The 23,247-nt window shown below is 38.2% G+C and overlaps 1 protein-coding gene across 3 annotated transcripts in view; it reads right to left on the reverse strand.

Moving 5' to 3' along the window:
• Positions 1–4,719: 4,719 nt before the first annotated feature.
• LOC135768255 (synaptotagmin-7-like) overlaps positions 4,720–23,247 on the reverse strand; it is a 54,889-nt gene continuing 36,361 nt past the window's right edge. For all 3 annotated transcript variants that reach the window (XM_065277488.2, XM_065277487.1, XM_065277486.1), the window contains 6 exons: positions 22,574–22,685; positions 20,302–20,569; positions 19,928–20,097; positions 19,078–19,192; positions 18,743–18,942; positions 4,720–18,369 (listed from right to left, as the gene is read on the reverse strand). In XM_065277488.2, the coding sequence (XP_065133560.1) occupies positions 18,265–18,369; positions 18,743–18,942; positions 19,078–19,192; positions 19,928–20,097; positions 20,302–20,569; positions 22,574–22,685 (970 nt within the window). In that variant the 3' untranslated portion in view covers positions 4,720–18,264. The remainder of the gene's footprint in view (positions 18,370–18,742; positions 18,943–19,077; positions 19,193–19,927; positions 20,098–20,301; positions 20,570–22,573; positions 22,686–23,247) is intronic.

The following is a 23,247-nucleotide window of genomic DNA, read 5'->3' on the forward strand; positions in this document are numbered from 1 at the left end:
GATTGTAATCTCCAGTTTAAACTCAGCTCTGTTCTGGTAGATCAATCATTCTTGTGTGTTTGTTTTGCTTGGGGCTTTGACAGAAACAGTTTCTTTCTCTCCTTTCAAACCGCCTCCATTTTCTTCTTATACATTTCTTATCACATTGGCACCATTTAGCTTGCTGGTATGAAATGTCAAGCAGTAACATCTACAGTACATATTTAAGCATGTAAATTTTTGGGTGAACTTCAGGAAAACTATAGAGAAAACGGTAACACTTTATTTTACGGTGTCTTTGTTACACATGCTACATGTAATTATTATATAATAACAGTTAATTATGCATAATTACATGCAACTAACCCTAAACCAAACCCTAATCCTAACCCCAACCCTGAAGTAAGTACATGTTGTTAATGATTAATTACACTGTAACAATGCCGTAAAATAAAGTGTGACCGAGAAAACTTATTAAACACATTTTATAAAATGTTACAATAAGTTTTGTTAAAGCATTTTCATTGCTAAAATCTTTATTTTGTGTTTGCGTAGTTTATGGTTCAAAAAACACATTATTTTCCACATACAGTACATTTTTGTAGCTTCAGATATCCGATTTTGTACAAAATTCATCGATTTGAAAAGTGCTGTGTCATTGGTCTGTGATTTATACGTTGTGATTGATCTGAATACCGTTGACGTCAGCAGGAAATGTGACGCTCCTTACCATGTTTGAAAGATTCGCTCACAATGCAATGCTAACAGGAGTTAACTTACAGGCTGTGAGTCCAAAGCGGGAGGAATTATGATAATGTCGGTCTTTCCACGTCAACCGGCCCAGGAAGTAAACTGTTGCTTACAATTCGTGTGTTTGTTGTAGTCCAAGAAAAGAGATTTACATTGGAGACGATAACTCGCGTCATCATTTACTTTGGGGTTTGTACCTTTTGCATATCGTTAACATTTACTAATACACACTTACACATCAAAGGAAATGCAAAATCGTGAATCAGACCATAGTTGCTTTTTAATATAGCTACACAGAGGGCAGACGACTCCGGGCCGAATCGGCGCCTAAGTTAGCAGCTTAGGTGCGGTTCCGGCCCGGAGTCTTCTGCTGTATGGGTACGAACAACTAATGCTGTAGAAGTATATTTTTCATTGTTTGTTCATGTTAGCTAATCCATAATTTTAAACAAAACACAAAAAGGAACCCTAAAATTCACTATAACATATAAACATACACATTTATTTATCAATGACTCAAATCTATCATTTATTTCGTTCCTCTTTAATATCTTTCATCATCTCTGGGTGTGTACAATGATTTCAGCAGCTCTTCTCTTCTCTGCACGTTTGCATTTTCACACTCATTTCCCATCCTGTCTTACTTTCTCAGCCTGTCTCTTTATTCCTCTCTCCATCTGTCCTGGTGGCTGCTGCGGTGTCTGGACACGTTATCAAAAAATGTCTTGTCAAAACAGATAATGCTTGTCTCTTTCCTAACATAAAGTGTAAATGTGGAGAGTGAGACAGAGAAAACAGAAAGGCCAGAAAGAGAAAAGACTTTGGCTTACACGTTTCTATTCAGGTGCCACAGAAAGAAAGTTTTCAAGCATAGGCATGGAGAGGCCGAGGTTACACGTCAATGAATCCGAATGTGCCCTGTGCACACTTCAGCAGAGAGAAGTGAATTGAAAACAGTTAATGTGAGCGGAACCAAAGTAAATTCAGTTGTAGGTCTCTCTTGACATTGTGCAAACACTGTATAACTTTTTTTAATAGCTTTTTTAGCTTGTGCTACACTAGATTAATGTTTCTGAACCAACAACAGTTTTTCTATGGCATCACTACAGGAACATCTACCACCTTTGTTTTTAAAAATGTATGGTTTACATATGAACACATTTAGCACTCCAAAAAGAACTGACTTTGTATTTTGCTGCAATCAAAAATGCAGTCAATGAAAAACAGTTGGCAGAAAGCAAAGGGAACGGGAGAGACAGACGGAGAGAGCGAGGTGTGGATGAAGGTGTGGATGAAGTGCGTCTAATATTAGTCCTCAGTGATGTCACAGCGTAGCTCCTGCCGTGCCGGCTGGATTTGGACGTGCGCTATGATTCAGAAGGGGGTGAGAACTTGGCATCTAGTCTGCAGGAACCTGGAACACAATGTGCCTTATTCACTGCATGATGCCTTCTTTTTCGTTTTATTTACTTCTGCACAATTCTCCACAATTTTGCATCCTCCTCTTTACTCATCCTTTTTCTATGCAGCATGTCATTCAGCCATTTGGACACATCTCAGCTTGAAAATGTCACAACCCACCGGCATGCTGTCCATCGCGTGACAAACACATTCACCCTCCTATTGATGGTGGCCAACATGGTTGGGATTTAGTTTCTATTTTTATATTTGGTTCCATTAACGGTTCCTGCATTCATTTTTTGATGTGCACACAACGGTGTAATAAAATATACGTTATAAAAAGGCATTCGTATTAAGCAACAATTATCATAGCTGAATTTTGTTTAAAAACATTTTGTTTACCAAACATTGTACATTTCCCTTCCTCAAAAGTACTACAGCAACACTATCTCAAGTCATTTCCTGGTTTAGTCACAAACATTTTTTAATGTCAATGAACACAAATGTCTTTTTCGTGTCACTCAGACAAAATTCCTTTTTTTTTTCGTGTCCCCAACCACAACTTTCTTTTTCGTGTCATTTGATGCAATTTTTTCTATTTTTAAACCATTGTCCCTTGGGGTTAGATTTGGAGTTTAGATGGTATTTTATTGGTTTCTCATTTTTTTCTAATTTTTAAACTGTTGCTGCTTGGGGTTAAATTTGGGATTTGGGTTGGGATGTCTGAAATGTAACAAAGTTATTCTAACCCCAACCCCAGCGACTAGAAAAAAAGATAAACCAATACATAAAATTACACACAGAAGAATAGAAACTTCTGCTCATTGACACGTTAAAAGGGTAAAATCGTGTCCATAAAAACAAATAAATAAATAAAATATTTTGTGACTAGACCACCTTGAGATTGGGTAGACTCCAGAGGCAGGATAGTTACATTTAACTAGAATCAGAACTTTAAAATTCCTTAAAATTCCCAATCTTAGGATAAAATGCTTTAAAGGTATTTGTTTATTTGAGTCTCTCTAACACACAGTCACTGGCAAACCATGGCAAATGAATATGCAACGTTAAAATTAATAACACAATCAATCTTAATATTACTTGAGCATGCAAGCAATTTCAAGTGGATTACCTTGCATGGTAATAAATTCATTATTATTTCAAGTAATTCATTGGTGCATTTCACATTGACAATTATACCATTACGATTACAGAACCACATCAAATACTTGAAAAGCTCAGATGCAAAAGCAGCTAAACGCCACCACCTTCAAAAACTAGATGAACTGAACGATTTTGGCATGTGTTATACATTCATCAAATACTTTTGCTTCAAATCTGCTTAATCCTTGCCTATGGCCATTCAGAAATACTGCTTTGTTGGCAGAAACGCTTTTTTAGCAAAGTCCTCTAAATACATGGAAGAAAAATTGGATGAATGACGTCAAGATTTTAATTCTGGAGCTGCAAGTTTTACTGAATATATATTAGGATTTTGAGCATTTCTGTGCTTTTTACCTTTATTCAGAAAGGACACTGAAGAGTGACTGGAGACTTTTTTTTGAAGTGGAGATTTTTTGTGCACTTAGAGGGTTTTGCAGCAAAAGACAGAGTCAAATTTGTTTATTATCAATGAAATGACTAAAGTGACATTTATGAAAATAAGACATTTAAATTACTAACTAATAACCTTTTCATTACCATTAAATTGAAATTACTGAACCTAAACATAAGAGATAAAAAAAGGTTTACAAGAAAACATGTCAGGCGCACTTATGACTTTCCATTGGATAGTACCCCATGGGTTGGGTCACGTCAGCTTACATTTAGGGGCTTTTACACTGGGTACAGTACGTAGTACCCAATACCTTTTTTTAGTACCACCTTGGTTGGGGTTCCAAGAGCTGATACTAAAACGTGACATAAAAACAGTGTAGATCACTGATTGGTCTGAGAGAATCGTCACTACCAGCGTCTATTAGCTTTACCTTTGTGCTTGCGCTGTCTCGAACAAACGTGCTTTGTTGTAAGTTCCCAAAATCCCTTTTAGTGGTGAAAAACATCCAGAGGCTAAGAATCAGGAACACCATACCAGTGTTTTCCTTGCAGTTTGGGGCGGTACATCCGCGAAGCGTACGTCCGCATGTATGCACAGCATTTTTGCAACTTAGCAGAGCGCATCGACTGACGCCGCGTGTGTTTGTACTGAAACTGTCATGTGAGACAGAGGTATAGTGACATCACAATGTGCAAACATCTGTTTGTGGTGGTAAATTTTGATTTTATGGCAGACTGGTAAATAAATGAATGTATGGGAAACACTGCATTCCAATGAGGCTCCCAGTCCCAGTATGATGTCACAGCTGTAGGCAGGGCAAATATAACGACACGCCTATAATCCCTCCCACTCTGAAGTGTTACTAAACTTAATGGAAAAGCTAACCGAACCAAAGGTGAGCTGACCCAACCTGACCCATGAGGTACTATGCAATGGAAAAGCGCCATTAGAGGGTTTTGCATCTGAGCTCTTCACTTGTAAATATGTATACATACAATACTATAGTGAATAAAAGTCTCCACACCAGCATTTTTACAAATAAGTCTATTTTATTATGGAACATAGTAAGAACTGTGCTCCTTAGGTCCGTCCACCCTCACATCCAATCATATGGAAGGGTGTGGGCTGGAAAACGAAACAAACAAACAAACAAACAAAGAAAAATCAAACAGTAAGATCACAGTCCGCTCGGCCAAAAAAACAGGAGAGGCTTAAAAACTGGGAACGCTTTACCGTCCTGCGGCCGGGCAACGATCTCAGACGCCTTCAACTCGAGCCGCACCCCCCCAAAAACAATAAACTCTCTACTGCCCCCTAGAGAAACAAAATCCCAAACATTCACCAACTCCGATTAGTAGCTGGAAAACACCACATAGTTCATGATGAGAAAAAATTTATTTTATACCCTGTTACGGACACAAAACATCAATGTTTATCTATTCATTGCTATTGTACATTAAAAAAACATTTTACGCAAGACACTAACGTTGGCTTTTCATCCTAGCGTTCATGGAATGTTTGAAGTTTTTTTGAGAAGTATGAGAAATCGGGGGAATTTCGGGAAGAGCGAGGCGTCTGGATCGCTCACCCAACTTCAACACTTTATCACATACACATTATTTCAAGGAAAAACATACACTTATAAATAAACCGATATGTGCACAACCTAAACTTATTTACTATAAACTTATTTTTAGCCTGGCATTTGACGCTACATGCGAGAGCTGTTTTCTTCTATTGTTTTTTTGTGTCTTGGTATTTTTTCGTGGTGTTGATTGTTTGTATCATTGATAATTTTATTCTTCATGTGTGTACAGCACTTTTCTGCAAAACATTGCATTATAAATAAACTTTGACAGCCTGAGGCCATGAGGGCTCTCTAAGAATATCTTTATACTTTTAAAAACAAACAGGACAGATTGCTCGCCATCTGCTAATCAAATTTCGTTAGCATTGCCTCTGTTTAGATGACATCTAGTGTATGAATAGTGATCCACCAACTGATGGCATCTCCACCTGTGCTTCCTGATGAGAAACAAGAAGCAAAACGGAAAAATAACGAAACTCTGGAAAGTATTTTGTCTTACACTACATCCAGACGTACAACACGGGAAGCACATATTGACATTACGGTAAGTGCCGAAGTTACGGCACACGAACAGGATCACGGTAAAGACGCATGCAAATCTTTCGCCATTTCCGATCTGCGTTCCCAAGCGCTCTCCCGGGCGCCTGAACCTCGCTGTGTTCAACAACAGACAAACAAACAAGAACAACACACATTGCACGATGCCACTACAAAAACGTTTAAAGAAAAACAAAACGACAACCAGTAAAGAAAGCGAGAATATAAAAACGTGGCATCCTTCGGGTTTTACGGAAAGCATGTTTAACTTGCTTCAGCTCGCGTCTATGCTGTTAACCTCTATCAACACTATTCTGTGAATCTTTCACAGGCAGCTAAATCTATACAGTACTGTTATTTTTCATAGATTTATATTTTTTTTACACTGTACAAAGTTGGCAAAAAAATACATGAATAAATACATTTAGTCAGATTGTACACATCAAGCGTGTGTCGAGACGCAGAGATGAGGATCAAGGAGAACGAGAACGAGAAAGAGCAAGTAAAAAAAACGAAATTTGACACGCCCCCAAACGATGAGGTCATGATTTCATTATTCATATTCTATTTAAAACAAATGTTAAAACATATCCATTTTCCATCTCAATCCGTTTCTGTATAACCCAGTGCCAGAGCATTACTTTAGCAATGCAAAAGGTGATAGGTTCGAACCCAGGGAACACACACATATAAATAAAAATGAATACCTTGTAATGCACAGTAAGTCGCTTTGGATAAAAGCATCTGCCAAATGCATAAATGTAAATTTAAAATCTGTTTGTATTTCATAAGTGGCTTCAAGGGCGATGATGCATGTTAAACTCAAAAGTGCTGGCTGAAGTAAAACAGATATTATTGTCCATAAATTATAGTCTAACTAGATTTCCAAAAAAAATTGGTGAATGGTGCTTTCTCATTAAAAAGTCAACACTTTATTTCAATGACTTTACAAGTTTACGAAATTATAACACAAGGCCACTGCACACTGCCCAAAGTTGCCGAAATAAGCAAGCTGCCAAAATATTTTTACATGATTAAATACTATTCATGATAATTGCTTTGCAATGTGTTCTCAACAATCGATCTGTCTAATGCTGCGTTCAGACCAGCCACGGTAGAGGCGTCAAGTGCGAGTGATTTTAATGTTAAGTCAATGTAAAGACATGTTGGAGGTCTCGCGACGCGAATAAGGTGTTTAGCGCGGCAGGCGCGATTCCGCATCATTCGCGTGTGTAGTTTGCGCAAATGGTGCGAATTGAGCGTTGCCCCGGTAAACGCGCGAGTTGAAAAATTTGAACTTGGGCGGAAAAACGCACCGCGTTAACCAATCAGGAGCTTGCTCTAATAGTGACGTGATTACAGGAAGTGAGCAGAGTCGCAGAAGCCCCTCCCATGACGCGGATTTCCGTGTGAATGTCTCGATGACTAGAATTTCACGTGCGAATGAAGCAAGTAAACTCAAAATGTGCAAGCGGCAAACTAGACGCGAATTTGACGCCTCAATCTAGGCTGGTGTGAACCCATGGTAAGCAACAATAAAAGTGTTGCTTGCTTTAGAAAGCACCGGTATGAAAAGCCAACACCCGAGTATGAACCCTATCTGGATCTAAAGCCTGTAGGGTTCGGTTATTGGGGCTTTGGCTGTAATTTTCTGGAAAGAGAAAGAGAGCCAGAGGGGGGAAGATTTCGATAAACCCCGCCAAGCACAGCAGGCAGCGGCATATGGATCGCAGACAGGGTTTGTGTTCTCCACACGCTGGACTAAAGCAAGTGTGCATCTGTGTCATCTGGCTGCAGTCGGGATGTTTGGAGCGATGGCTGTGCTAATATCCCAAAACAGCTGTAACCTGTATCAAAGCAGAAACTTGCTCTCATTACGCCAGCTCGACACCTATTGTATATGTGTGCCTGTGCCTGATCTATTTAAAGGCGTTCTTGTACCCGTGCGTGTTTGTCTGGGGCGATATGCATCAGCGTCTGGACACCGTGTCCCGACCAGGTGCAATGAGATCTAGTGATAAATCTTTTCTCGTCCGTTCGAATGTTTGGGGTTAAATACAACTTAAGCAAACAAAAACAGAGCCGTATTATCCTTCTCTTACGGCTGACATGTTTGATCCTACAAGGCAGACGCTTTTATCAAAAGTGATTTTTATCAGCATGTGTGTTCCTTGGATTGGATCCTATGACCTTTTGCGCTGCTCATGCAATATTGAGCTATACAGGAGCTGAATTATTTTTTAGATCATTTCTCGCTTTCTATTTTCTGTTGTTTTGTGCACACCGTGAAATCTGGATGAAATTGATGCTTCCCACAGCTGTTACGACTATTTTGTCAGTAAGTATGAAAAAAATGACTTGGATCTCGGTGGTGTTACATCTGGTTAGGACACGGTCTAGGGGGCATCTTCTGGAATTGTGGGTAATTAATGAGATGGGTTCGGCAGTGTGATGTCACAGACGATTGGCAGTTTCTCGTTTAATTTTCTTGCTCGTTCCCCTTCGACCTCATTCCCCCCTCTGCGGAAATACAACAGACATCAAAATCCCTCGTTCAAGAAGGGCGGATATTATGATCAAAATCGTCATCAACACACTGTTAGTCAAGAGCATCTGCTTACAAGTGACAAACGAAAACATGTACAATATTTTCTTTCATTTTTGCTCGGTTATTTACAAAATAAGTTGTTCAAAACATGAAATCGGGAGACGTCTCCCATTTATCACATTTATGATAAAGAAAACACCAAGCACGCACATACGGACGCACACAGAGTCGAACATTAACAGAAGAATTATTACTTTGTAGCGTTGTTTACCTTCATTCAGAGTAAATACACTAAAACCCTGACAGGGAGGAGTCAAGCCAGCCTGACGGACAGCTCTTTAAACCGATAAAGAGAAGCGCGGACAGGAAGCTGGAGCTGGTACAACAGAACTAAACTCTGAGAGAGAAAGAAGATAGAGAGAGAGAGAGAGAGAGCAAACTACATCTGTCATCCATCAATAAGAGAAAGGTTTGTGTAGTATTGACTATATGTCCCCCATTAGATTGTTTACCTGACTGACAACAGGACAAATAAATCCAAGCTGAGGACTTTACACAACCACTACATTCAATGAAGAGGCCAACTGTGATTTAAGAGAGAAAGCACCAAATATATGATAACATCTGATATGACATATAGCATGAACATCCTCATTATTTAAATTATTAAGGTTGAGTCATTTTTAGCCACCTCCCTGAATTCAAACCATCTCAAATCTCTGACCAGACACTAGGAAAGGCAAAAAATGTTTGTTGGATTCACACAGGTACACGGTTTCAACACGTTACAGTAACGGACCAATACATAAAGAGATTAAGGGCAAATATATGTGAAAACCCAGCTAAGGTAATTTTTTGTGACTTAGGCCCTGTTTACACAAGAACGCTCAAGGGTAAAAACGTACAAATATTTTATCGGATGTGCCTTTCGTTTACATGGCGACTGCATGTTTGGGGCTTAAAAACGCAAAAAAGTGAAACCACCCTCCAGAGTGGAAATCTTAAAAATGCTCTACCGTCACGTTCCCGTCTAAAGGGTAAAAAAGCAAAAGTCGGTGGCTCTCGTCGCGTACGCTTTTACGTCACAGGCATGCGCCAGTTCAGGAAAATAACAACAAACAAGGTCTTCCCAGCAGTTGTAGGAAATATTCACAGCTAGTATTACTGATAAGAGAAAGTGCATTAATTACCAAATCAAATTGTCTAATTGCGCCAATTCGTCTAAGGCAAACCAGACGGCTTTGGATGAGACCTGGGAAAAACAAGGAAGAAGGTTGTACATAGGCACGTGGACTTGGTGTTGTTGTGTGTCAGTGCTTCACATTACCACCTAGCCGCCTGGAGTGCATACTACATCGAATATCACACACTTTTGCGTCACCATATGCACACAGATTTCCCCCCAAAAAGCTTGTAAAAAAAATCGCGGAATAAAAAGTGATAACGCAACGACACTTTCTTCAGATCATTTCTGTGTAAACATAGCCTTAGTGTTATCTGTAAAGACCATTCTGTGAAAATACAACCTTGATATCTTTGGATTTCAAATTAAACTTAACTTACATTTTTAAGTTACCTACACTGTAAAAAAACAATGCAGCATTTTTGTTAAATTAACATATGTTTTTATGTTACTTTAACTTAAAGGCACACTCCACTTTTTGGCTAATTTTCCAGCTTTCCTACAGTTAAACATCTGAGTTTCACATCTAAATTGTGATTTTCTAGGAACTATACTCTCATTCCGGCGTAATAATCAAGGACTTTGCTGACGTACCATGGGTGCAGCAGGCGCATTGATATTACGCAGTGCTCGAAAAAAGTCCCCAGCTCGGTAACTTACATGGGTCCTTTACATGGGTCTTTACTGGTAAATTGCAGTTAACAGGTCATGTGTGAACAAAACCTTCCTGGTAAATCAGTGGTGTCAATTTACCAGTAAGAGAGGTTGTAAGATTACTAGTAATTTACCGGCTATGTGTGAACAAAAAATAAAGATTACCGGCATTTAGAACGGACAACGTCAGACTGCGCTGACAGCTTTGGCCCAATCATAACGTTTTGATACAGATGACGCATGTACCCCCGCTCTGTTTACAGATGTTTCCACACACGCTGCTTAAAAGTCGAGCACATTTCTTTACCAAAGTTGTTTAAAACAGCTTACCATCTATTTGCCGAATTGCTGACGTGCTTCGCACATCCTCCGTGAAGCCTGATTTGCAAACAGCGCTGTTGTTTAAGACGCAGGTTTCGTTTGACGTCGCCTAATGCTATATTGTTTGGTCACGAGCAACTTTGCGAGTGCCCGCGTTTGCCACAGATGTAAAAACTACAAAATACAGACAGTGGATATGAAGTCATAACCCAACATTGTTTACAAATACAACACTGAGCTCGCCGCAAACAACAGGTAACTTACGCTTTCTCTCCGAGTTTACCGGTATTTTGATACTGATGTGTGAATGATGTCTTACTGGTAAAAAGACAGAACGTCACTGCGTGTCTGAACAGCACATTTCTGTGGGACTATTTTCAGGAGCTGTGCAATATCATTGCGCTTGCTGCACCAATGGTACGGCAGCAAAGTCATTGATTATTACGCTGGAATAAGAGTATAGTTCCTAGCCATATCGTCCTAAAAAAAAATCGCAACTTTACATTTTTCGTCTACCTTATTGCACAATGCTACTACAATAGAGTCAAGTTTTGAATAGGAAAAATATTGAAACCCTTTTTTGAGCGCGATGCTAATGGTCTAATCCAGGGGTGTCAAACTCATTTTAGGCTGAGGGCCGGATGGTAAATAACGCCATGAAGTGCGGGCCGGATAATTTTTTTAAACCTTAGTGTGCTGATAATTGTGTTAAAATTAACTATACAAACCAATTAATTAGTTTGTTTAGCAAGAAAACCAGAGAAACACACAGCTCTGTGAAAACTAGATTTCATAAGGTCACACTCATACTGTATATTATACACACAAATTTACATCTGAACAAAACCCACTGGCCTTATAGGTTGAAAAGCTTTAATTTAACTCCATTTGCCTTAATGCCAAAATTATTTATAAACCATTCACTTTTCTGCTAGATGGGGCAGTGGCCCAAACCAAAAATGGCACTATGGGGGGTGGTACTATTATTATGGTTTTAATAAAGTATTATAAATATTATGTGTTATATTACTAGCATTAACTTAGACAAGTGATTATAATGGGAAATATAATAAGAATTAAATGCTAAATATTCAATTTGATTTACCTGCTGGCTTGATGGAGCTTTGAATCCATGTTTGCAATGTTGAACTGCTGCTAAAAGCCTCTCTTTCCGTTCTCTGTCGTTATTTTGTGAAGGCATTGGTGTTTTTTGTATTTTTTGTCTACAAAGTGTGCCAACAACAGCAAATTTAGTGTTTATATTAACTTAGATCTGATCGGGAAGATTAAATCGATTAGACAAGCATTGTAACGTTAATAAGAATGTGTATTTTGTTGTTGTTGTTTGCTTGCTAAGTTGTTAGCACTTTTAGAACACTGACAACAAATCATTACCGGAAGAAATACATAAACATACTTACAAATTACTAATTCTGCGGTTTAACAGCTGATATAATGTAATGAATCTACCTGTTAATGCAACGAACTTCTCAAAGATCTTTAGCGGAGCGGTAACAATAAAACAGCAAGATTTTTGGGCACCGTGTTTACTCTATGTTCCGCGTTTTGCTGCTTTCCGCAAGTCTCTCATATTAAAAACGAACTAGACACCCGCCTAAAAGGGTTTTTTAAATATGTATTTAATATTTAATAAAACTGTATAAATCATCATGCGGGCCGGATTGGACACCTTTGCGGGCTGTATTCATGTTTGACACCCCTGGTCTAATCAGATTCAATGGATTATGCTAAGCTATGCTTAAAGTGCTACCGCCAGACCGGAGATCAGCTGAATGGATTCCAAAACGGTAAAACTCAAATGTTTAACTCAAGGGGAGCTGGAAAATTGCATATTTTTTAAATAAGTGGAGTGACGGTTTAACAAATTAATTTAAACAATTTCAACTTGTTTTTATAAGTTATGTCAACTTTTTTAAGTAAGAACTTAAAATAATAGACTTGCAAAACCACTTCATGCTGCATTTTTTACAGTGTGGTTGCCTTAAATTTTGTAATTAATTCAACCTATAAATATTAGTTGACAACAATTTTTACACAAGTTTTTTGAGTTAACTAATATTTTTAAGTTGAATTACCTCAAATTTTTAAGGCAACCAGGTACCTTAAGTTGAACTAAACAGAAAAACAAGGTCTCTTAAGCTATGGGAGAAAAACGTCTGCAACATTATAACAGCTGTTGAAACAAACACCCGTGACTCTAACCAATGCCTGCATGATGCAACCAACTGCAAAACATCTAGAGAAACTCCGCTTAACCGCCTCTCTCTCTCTCTCTCTCAGTCTCTCTCGTTCTCTCTTCTCTGAAGAACAGATAATTGGACGGCAGTGATGCTTTTTTCAGTGTGTGTGTGTGTGTGTGTGTGTAGGTGTGCATATGGCAATGAGTGTGGGAGATCCATGACATATTCATGGACGGGGAAAAATTGCTTTCTTAAAACAATAATTTGGTCGTAAAAATGTTAAATGATTGTTGCTGTTTAATGAGCTGTTAAACTAATGCATGTGATTGAGCGATCCTCTGTACGAGTACTCGCTGTGTGTATTTGTATCTTTGTCTGCAGGGTGAAAAATTAATTTTTTGCCACACCTGCCGATGATGGGAAAAGTAAGAACTTTCAGGCCATAAATATTCCTTCCTGGCCACGAAACTGTTTTGTATCATTCTGTCCCTAAGGCAATGACATTATTAATTGTTTTCCCTGCATATTTATGATAAACAAATATCAAGATGAGATGCTTTGCGTCACACTTTCAAACCGTACAAAACATTCAGACATTTGTTGTGGTGCCTCAATGCGAGAAATAAACATTTTTATTTTAGATAAAACTTTAGGCGTCATAGATAATGATGCTTAATGTTCCACTGAGGTGCCCTTTCTTAAAAGACACGTGAGTTGTGACAGATTGTTAGAAAATACATTATTTCTTTATCAACTCAACTGCAACCGTGTGTTATTACATTTCCTAATACTGGCCATCTGGGGATTAAAACTCCATTTTATTGTCTCGCCAAAACCAACTGGAGTGCATCTGTCAAAAGGTTAGTGTTGTTTTGGACCGCTGTGTGTAAATTTAGCTTGTGTTTTCTATACAAAATGACCCAAAAGGATCATGCAGAAAATAATCGGGAGTGACGGTAACAGGCACAACACTCATATCTATAAAATACACACACACACACACACACACACACGCGCACACACACACGTGCAAACACACAAAGTGAATGAAGCAAAAGATACTGGTCAGCTAAGAAGTCAGTGGTCATAACACGCACACACACACACACACACACACACACACACACACACACACACACACACACACACACACACACACACACACACACACACCCACACACACACACACGCACTTCAGATCTATTGCTGACTGGACTTTTCTATGAAAAAATACTCGGCAAGCTTAGTAGTGCCAACTCAACAAAACTGTCCAGATACGTTAACCTGATTTATTCTAGATACAATGCATTTCACTCATTTTGTTTTTAATTAAAAATAAAAATGGAAATAACTAGAATATTACATGTTGTGAATGGTAACCAATTCACTTGACACTCCACTTGTTTTGAAAATGTGGGTAAGCAAAAAATTCTTGAACATTTTTCTTAAACACTAAATTCAAGAAAATAAAAAAAATTGCGTACCCCATTGTCAGATTTTTTTGCTTGTTTTATGCACAAAATGACTTAAATTTAATATTTTTGTGTTAAAACTAGACTTATTTTCTTGGGTCTTTTTGATCATCAAGAAAAATACTAAGAATTTTTTTCTTGAAAGTCCTTTTTTGCAGTGTAGTTCCTAGCCATATCTGCCTGGAAAATCACAACTTTCTTAGTACACAATGTAACTACAGAAGAGTCAAGTTTTAAATAGGAAAAATATCGAAACTCTTTGGTTATTTTTTAGCACGGTCTAATCAGAATCAATGGATTGTGCTAAGCTATGCTAAAAGTATTAGAGCCAGACCCGGAGATCGGCTGAATGTATTCCAAAACGGTAAAAATATTTAAACTTTTAATATTTTAACTCAAATATTTAACTTTTGGGGTAGCTGGAAAATGAGTATATTTTCAAAAAAGTGGAGTCTCCCTTTAAGCCCACTTAAAAAATGTAAAAGTATGATGTTTCTTAAAAAAACATTTTTTATCAATTTAAAAGTACAATTAATTTTAAAAGTACAAATAATTAATTTTGGAATCCATTCAGCCGATCTCCGGGTCTGGCACTAATACTTTTAGCATAGCTTAGCACAATCCATTAAATCTGATTAGACCATTAGCATCGCGCTAAAAAATATTTCGATATTTTTCCTTATTTAAAACTTTAGACAAAAAACTTAAAACAAGCAAAAAAATCTGCCAATAGGGTAAGAACATTAAGTGTTTAAGAAAAAAGTTCACGATTTTTTGCTTACCCCATTGGCAGCTTTTTTTTTTTTTTTTTAAGCACAATTCACTTAAATTTGACCTTTTTTTTGTTTAAAAACTAGACTTATTTTCTTAGGTCATTTTGCTCATCAAAAAAATGCATCTTAATTTAAGAATTTTTTTAATATTTGTACTGAAAACAAGACAAAAATACTAAGAAAGTAATTTTTTGCAGTGAACACAAACATACAGCAACAGAATAAGAGCAAGGTGACCTCAATAGAGCCTTATTACACGTACTTGCACAAACACACACACACGTGCAGAAACATACGCACATGCACACAAACTCGGCAGATGTTGCGTCATACACACTATTCGTGTTGGCTAAAGGCTAAGCTATGGAGAACACAAACACAAAATTTAAACTGTATTATTATCTGATAACATTGAGCGTCTGAAAGTGCTTTATTAAACGCTCCAGTGATCTGAGATGGCTTTCGGCTCAAAGCAGAAGTACTGCGAAGCCTTAAATACTGTCTAACAAAAGCGCGGCGTCCCAGTCCGAGTCATTACTGAACTGTTTTTAATGTCTTTGTATTCATTGTGAGTTTAGCAGTCAAAACACTTTTTTACAAAGCAACTGAAGCAACTCATTTAATTCTGAAGTGTAGCGTCTAATAAAAACCAACTAAACTTCTGAACAAGCGCTTATGGATCACACGAAGACTCCAGATACAACCATAGCAAGCAATAACCATTAATTTCCCATCTAGGTTAACTATAATCCAGCAATGAATAACCCACCTCTAAAATAAACTTTAATTTGGTTACACATGGTTTTTGCCAAAATTACTTGCGAGATGATATTGCATCATGTAAGCAAAGCAACAGTGATTACAAGATGTTTGCTTTCATTTAGTTATTTTTTATTTTTGAATGTATTTTTGGGCGTCTATAAAATTTTCCCTGACAGCTTAAATTTTGCCTCAACGTCTGGCCTGTAATTGGACGGCTATTAGACATCTTTTAAATGCAAAATTGCTTTCTGGGAAAGTTTCCTAAATCTGTTTATTTGACAGCTCTGGTTGGAAATGACTGTACACATTTGGCTTTTGTGTCCTGCTACCGCCACAGGCAAACAGCTAGAAAAGCTTTCAATAGACTGAGACTGTCTAACCAAATGCAAAGTCACTACGTCCCCATAGTGACCCCATGGCAACATCACTCTCAATGGAAATGCCAAACCTTATGCTAACACATCTCATAATGCCACGAGCAGATGTATACACACTTACATATATAAACAGAGAGAGAGAAAGAGAAAAAGAGAGACCAGTCCAGCCCCCAGTATTCGCTGCTTCTTCTTTAAAACGCTCCTCCCTTAAAATACAAAAACTATTTATTATTGTATAAACAATTACTACCATATTTCTCAGTGTTACACCATTAAAAAGTGCAGATCACTTTAATCCCCTTTTTACACAGGAGAAAGTCATGAAAGTCTCAGAATAAGACAAAAGTAGGCCATGGGAAAATTGAACCGGATATTCACACACTTGGAGTTTTTTTCACATCAATGAAGATACACATTAATGCCGTAATACACACGGAAGAATCTCGCAACACCCGTCTGTGTCATATTCCCACCCAAAATCAATGAATTAATAAAAATATTATATTTTAGATACGTTTTCAACATTGCAATATTATATCATAAGAAGCACTTTTTGACCCCAATTGTCGTAATAATTATTTTAATTTGCGAAATTTAGTATTTCGTATACTGCCTGTACCGTTATGATAAACTTACTTTAAAATAAAGAGGCTTAACTGACATGACAATAATCTAACAATGCGAAAAACGATTTTATTTAAAATATCATCTCATATTTTTCGATTTTGGGATGAAATTCGGCTTGCACAGCACTGTCGACACAGTCACACACACACACACACATGAATAAAGGCAGGTGTTTCTGAAGGATTTCGTCCAAAGACGATATTTGCTATCAGCGCGCATACACACACAAATACACATCACTAGAGCAAAGTGTGGCGGGAACTATATGGTGCACACGGCGCGAAAAATCAACTTTTTGCTTTATTTTCACAGCAGGTCTGGAAGAACATTTTTGATTGGTTTCTTCAAACGTCTTTCATTATAAAAAACGCTGTTATTTTTTTCCTTCCATCTGAACTTCCCAAAAATCCCAGAAGACCTGGAACGATCCTTTTTCACTTCTCCGCCCTGGTGATAAAAGTTTAACTCTATTTCTGTGGGATCTACTACACGTCACTCACAGCACACGAACAACGAGGGATCCCGGGAAAAAGAGGGATTTCACTACAATTGTGCCAGAGATAAAGAGAAACCACAGATAAAAAGGAAAATAGAGAATACGATGCAGTCCATTCGCCGTCTCGTACAGTAAGTCTCTGGATTGGGTAAAATGAACCAAGCGGAACGTTTACGTAGAAAAAAGCGAGGGAAGAGATCAAAAGAGGCGGAGACTGAAGTGAAGTGGGGAAAATGCAACAAAAAAAAAAAACGGAAAATCCAGTCAAGTGGGAAAGATGTGGAAAAAACTCGTAGAGGACTGGGATTTTAATAAAAACAAGTATAAATGGAGACGTAAATAAAAAACAAGAGACTGTTAATGGAAAGAGGGCCCGTCATTTCCCTCATGGCTTTAATTACAAGGGCCCTCCGAGGCCGATACACTCGCACGGGACGTCTGAGACCTGGAAAAATACAACTCCCAGAGTTCCTGCGACTTGATCCGGTTCAGCAGTGGCCAATTTAAAAGCTGGCAAATGAGCTCCCGTGAGCTCCGGGGTCTAGACGAGGTGGTCGATTGCGCTGGATGACATGAGGGATAGTCTCACTCAGATGTGAGCACAGATCAGGGACGCAAGGGAATTGTGGGTAGACAAACAAAAAGAGGAAGGAAAAACATCCTGGTAACGTGTAGTTACGGTTCAAGTGCTTTTTCAAATGGCTTTGTTTAGCTTTGTTAATCAGGTCCCAAACCTGAATGCAAAAAAATAAAGAACTGTTTGTCTATGGTAGTAAAAATGATTTGTTACCGTGTCACAGAGACGACTAATGTCTGGATGATAGGCGGGCTTTTAGACTACATGTTACCAGATGAGGAAGTAAAAATGAGGCAGACCTCGGGAAAGGAAAAACACCGGAGACAGAAGGTTAAAGGTTACAAGAGCGGATGGCTAAAAGTACCCGTGTTGTGCCGTCTGGCAGCAAGTTAGTCTTGTGCATAAGGACGGGGTTCGGGTCAAATGGGGTTGGGGAAAATGGGAAATGTTGAGGGGCGAATTATGCTTTGAGGGCGTGCCACTGTGCCACATTAGTACGCGGCCGGCTCAACATGTCCTTCCAGTGTTTGACCTCGGCTGGTCCGCTCTTCCATGACAAGTAGATCTGAAAAAGGAGTTTTGTAAAAAAAACAATGGGTTGAGTTTTCAGCAGTAACAAACTAAAAGCAACTTAATTCAATTTTAGCTCTATCTTTCCCAGTAACATTAGTTCATTCAGACAGTTCATTAGTTCATTTCAATAAAAGAAGATTCATTGATTCATTTAAGTGAATTTGCAAAGTCTCTGGGATGCATTTTAAATCTTCTTTTGTATCGACATAGTCATTTATAAAAAACAACGTATTATCTATTCAAGACAATACAATAATTTTTACACGCTGTATTGTGAAAATAAACGACATAAATTCATATTTGCTTTTCTTTAGTTATCTAGAGTGAAACAGGTAAAAGAGCGAGCATAAGAAGTGTTTTCTTACTTTTCCGATTACATCATTGCGGCTTAGTCGATCCTTATCCATGACGGTGATGATGATGGTGGTCTCTCGGAGAACGTGTGCGGGCACGTCAAAGGGAAATGATTCGTTAAAAACAGGGTTCAGGCAGCGTTTAATGGTCACTGTCTTCTTCTTCTCTACACGCTTGTCTTTGTGCATTAGCCACACTTTCACATAGGGGTCTGCAGCCAATCAGAGAAAAACATGACATGCAACAATTCAATACATGGGCAACTACATTGAGAGTGATATTTCATTCTGTATGCATTTATATGCATCTTTGTATTTCTTCATTGTTTCTGTCTGTCTCTGTATACCTGAGGTGCCCCCGATGTCCATGGCTTTGAGATTACGTCCTTTGATTATGTTAACAGTGATGGTGTTGGCAGTGGGGTTATAACATAGAGAAAGCAGCAGATCTCCACGACTTCCCTACAACACAGACAACAGACAACAGGCATTACGAACCATAAATTACTCAATAAGTATGAACTGCATTTGTGAACAGAAATGCTGTGTTCTGTCATCAAGAACTATAAGGGGTGCATCAAGGGTCTGTTCTGGACCCCATACTTGTTTTGGTTTCAATGTTTTCACAGATCCCCTTGACTGTAGAGTTAAACTGCGTATATACATTAACTTTCACAACTAAAAAGCATAAGTTAAACGATGTGACATAGGCCTGGTTTCACAGAGAAGACTTAGCTAAAGCCACGACTAGGCCTTAGTTAAATTAAAACGTTTAAGCATTTTATAAACATGCCTTAGAAAAATACATGTACTGGTGTGTATCTTAAAAAAAAATCAATGGCACTGGGCTGCATATTTTAACATATGTTTTAGTCTAGGACTAGCCTTAAGCATTGTCTGTGAAACCAGGGCGGACATTGTATCTTCAATACCAAAAACTTAACTTCCAGTCCCTATTTATATTATCATGACATGAAAAGAGCATTTTAGACATTTTGCAAAATGATGTTCCAAGATGCAGATTCGGAAAGTCACGACACTAAGGAAATTTTGATTTGATGGATAAATGATTTTTAGAATGGGTGGATGAAGTTCTGAAATGAACGATAGCAGGTTTATTCTCTATGTAGGAGTGACACTTCCTCTCCATTAACTCCTCCGGAAAATTCAGAAAAGAAGAAGCATCAAGTGACTCACGCTGCCATCACTGCAGGGTTTCAGATCCTTCCAGAATGTCTTCAGCTGTCCAAGCTCTACTTTATTCAGTGGGATGGATACCTCCCCAATTGGGTCATTACGGCTGAACCGGTCATAGTCCAACACCTGAAGATAGAGCGTTCGTTCCCGCACCTTCTCATATGGAAACCCTGCGGGGTGTGAAACAGAACAATTATCTCCCGATAATTTTTTATATATTTGGAGCATCTACATGTGTGGCTTTTTTCCATGTGGGAATATATCTTTTATATAGTATGTACTATAAATTAGCATTTTATTATGTTGTTTTATAATGTTTACATTTTATCTACAGTTATTTATTATTTACTGTATTAAATAAACACATTACATACCTTCAAATAGAAAGGTTTCGTTCCAGTGAGGGTTGAGGTTCTTTCTCTTGACTTTGGTCTCGAGTTTGTGCTTTCTGTCAGGAAGCAGGTAGATTTTAACGAAGGGATCGGAGGTCCCGGAGAAGTCTTTAGCAGGCAGGTCCTGACCTTTGAGGATTTTTACTGTGAGAGTCGTGTCCTGAAAACTGTAGCCCAAACTGAACTGAATCCGACCTAGTTTCTCGCTAATATGTCCTTCATGATCATCGTCTTCTGACCCTGGAGACAACTGTGAAAAGTTTAGGAGAACATTATAATAAAAACTAACTTTTATTCATCGTAGACACCAAACACTCACACGCATACTTTACAGATTTAAAATTAGGGCATACAGACTTAAAGGGACATATCACAAAAATCTGACTCTTTCCACATTTAAGTGCTATAATTGGGTCCCCAGTGCTTCTATCAACCTAGAAAATGTGAAAAAGATCAACCCGGTAACTTAGTTTTGGTGAACCATTCTCTGCAAGCATTTGAAAAAATAGCTCATTGAAATTTGGCTCCCCTTGTGATGTCAAAAGGGGATAATACCAGTGGCGAACCGTGGGTACTTCAGCTGGGCCTTCAAAATATGCAATGAAGTGCAAATGCCTCTCCATCCATAATTCTAGGCTATTCGTATTTCGTTAAATCATACAGTGAACGTGTAAAAATTCTGAGCACGCAAAGTTAAATTACAGAATGGGCATTGTCTGCCTTTAAATGCAGTTTTAAAGTTTAAAATGACTTTAACTGATAAACACAAATACAGACTAAGCTGCTCTGTAATGACAGGGGCTCTTTAAATTTGCATTTAACAAGCTTAAATTATGTTCTTTAATTTATTTTTTATTTTTTTGGAAATATATATTTAGCTGTAGGATACCTTGTTAATCTTTTTCATAAGGGTAAATATAGCACCCTGCGTTCTCAGTGCACCTCCTTGTGGCTTATAACTGTTGTTATAATATATCCAGGGCTCGCAAAATCTCTAGCCCGAGCCCCGAGGTCCCGGGGCTTCTTGTCGGGCTACCAAAATGTATCTCCGCCCTGCCCATCGGGTATAGCGAGGTAAAAAATATTTGAATGTTTTCGCATTCTCTCAGATTTAGTTAGGAAATTATATTGTATGTAATTCGGCGTCGTCTGTCAGTCATTACTATCCTCACGTAACAAGTGAAACTGTCAGGAAGTAAAAGTATAATTAAACCCATTATTTTTCTCGTGTTCGCGTCATATGCACAGGCTCCTCTGCGCGCGCTTCTCCCATCTGTGCTCTTCACGAGTACGCGCTTAAGTAATTTCGTTTTTACCTCAGCCCTATCAAGCTAGCCACAACGTCAATCACGTTTTCCGCCATTTACCTCAACCACTCTCACCGCAGAGATTCGGGCCATTAGACTGTATTAATATTAACGGTCTATGATCTTTGTCTTTGGTGTTTTACGGCAGCTTGCATCCAGTTTGTTGCATGATTAGGACTTCATGAAGGCTTACAATGTATTGTTTTTTGCCCGCCCACTTGAAATCAAAACGTGATTGGTCGATTTGCCCGTCACTCTCCACACCAAAACACATAGCTTGGCCTTCCCTGGGATTCATGAAGTCCTAACCAATGAATGAGCCAGATAACCGGGCCTTAATAGAGACAGACGATTCTGATTGGATTAGATGTTTTCATGACATGAACCTGACAGTAAGCTTAACGTTAGAACATAGATGAGAGAAAATATATTACATGTATTGTATTAAATTGAATTAAATAGAAATTTAAAAATGTAAAAACATATTTTTATTGAATATTATTTATTTGAATTATTATAATAAAAAATCTTTTTATTAATTATTTTAGGCCTTCTCTGAAGGCGTAGAAGGCCCTGAAGGTTCCCCACTGGATAATACCACCCCTTAATCTCCACTATCCAACCACGGCACTGCCATTTAGTGCAGACATCATCTCATTTGCATTTTAAAGGACACACCCCAAAATGGCACATCTATATGGCACATCTATACTCTGGGGACACCAGAGATTTATTTGACATCTTAAAAAAGTTTTGTGAAATGTCCACTTTAAAATCAAGCTTTGTAATCACTATAGATTCAGAAAAGTTTAATCGAGTTTAAATAATTGCAAGTGATTTTTCAAAATTTGAGGTGAAAGCTAAGCCTAAAAAGGAGGTTCATGACAAAAATAAACAGCAATGTAAATCGCAGACCAGGACCATACAACACAAAAACACTGTCCTACCATCACCATGTCTCCAGTTAGGGAATTTGCAAGGTCAGATACTGAAGAATGACCATCTGCGTCTGGTGGGTGACCCTTAGGACTGTTTACTGGCTTATTCCCCATATTCCTACTGCAGGGAAGAAAGCAGAGAGAGAGAAAAAGTGAGAGAGAGAGATTACTTTAACCACCTGTAATGTTTTATGTGGCTCTCTTTCAATGCGTTTATCTAGCATCTGGTCACTAAATCCAACAAATCAAACCCAAGTGACCCGGGCGAGCTGCGAGTATCGGCTCAGACAAACTTGATCAGAAAATTCACAGCACAAATGGACAGAGATATGAAGACTTTTATTACTGTTGATTGTTGGAACAAAAAAGCCATAACGAATAAAAAATAAAACAAAAACACAGTTTAAAGCTTTTATTCATTTCCTGTTACACATAAAAAAAAACACATTTTGGGACAAAATGTTACGTCAGTGCATAACAGACCCGAAAAACTGAACACAAACAAATGAAGTGTCAAACAGTAAGCTGGCAAAAATATTCAGCTCTCAGCAAACGCATGAAGCCATCATGACAAGCCATCACGTTATAGACCGATCCGTTTCATTTTCCAGGGTCGGCGTCTGAAGTGAGATTGGGATTGCTGGAGTAAAGAATCTATTTAAAGGAATGTACTGGGTTCAGTA

Source organism: Paramisgurnus dabryanus, chromosome 23 (assembly GCF_030506205.2).
Source record: "Paramisgurnus dabryanus chromosome 23, PD_genome_1.1, whole genome shotgun sequence".
Taxonomy (NCBI): Eukaryota; Metazoa; Chordata; class Actinopteri; order Cypriniformes; family Cobitidae; genus Paramisgurnus; species Paramisgurnus dabryanus.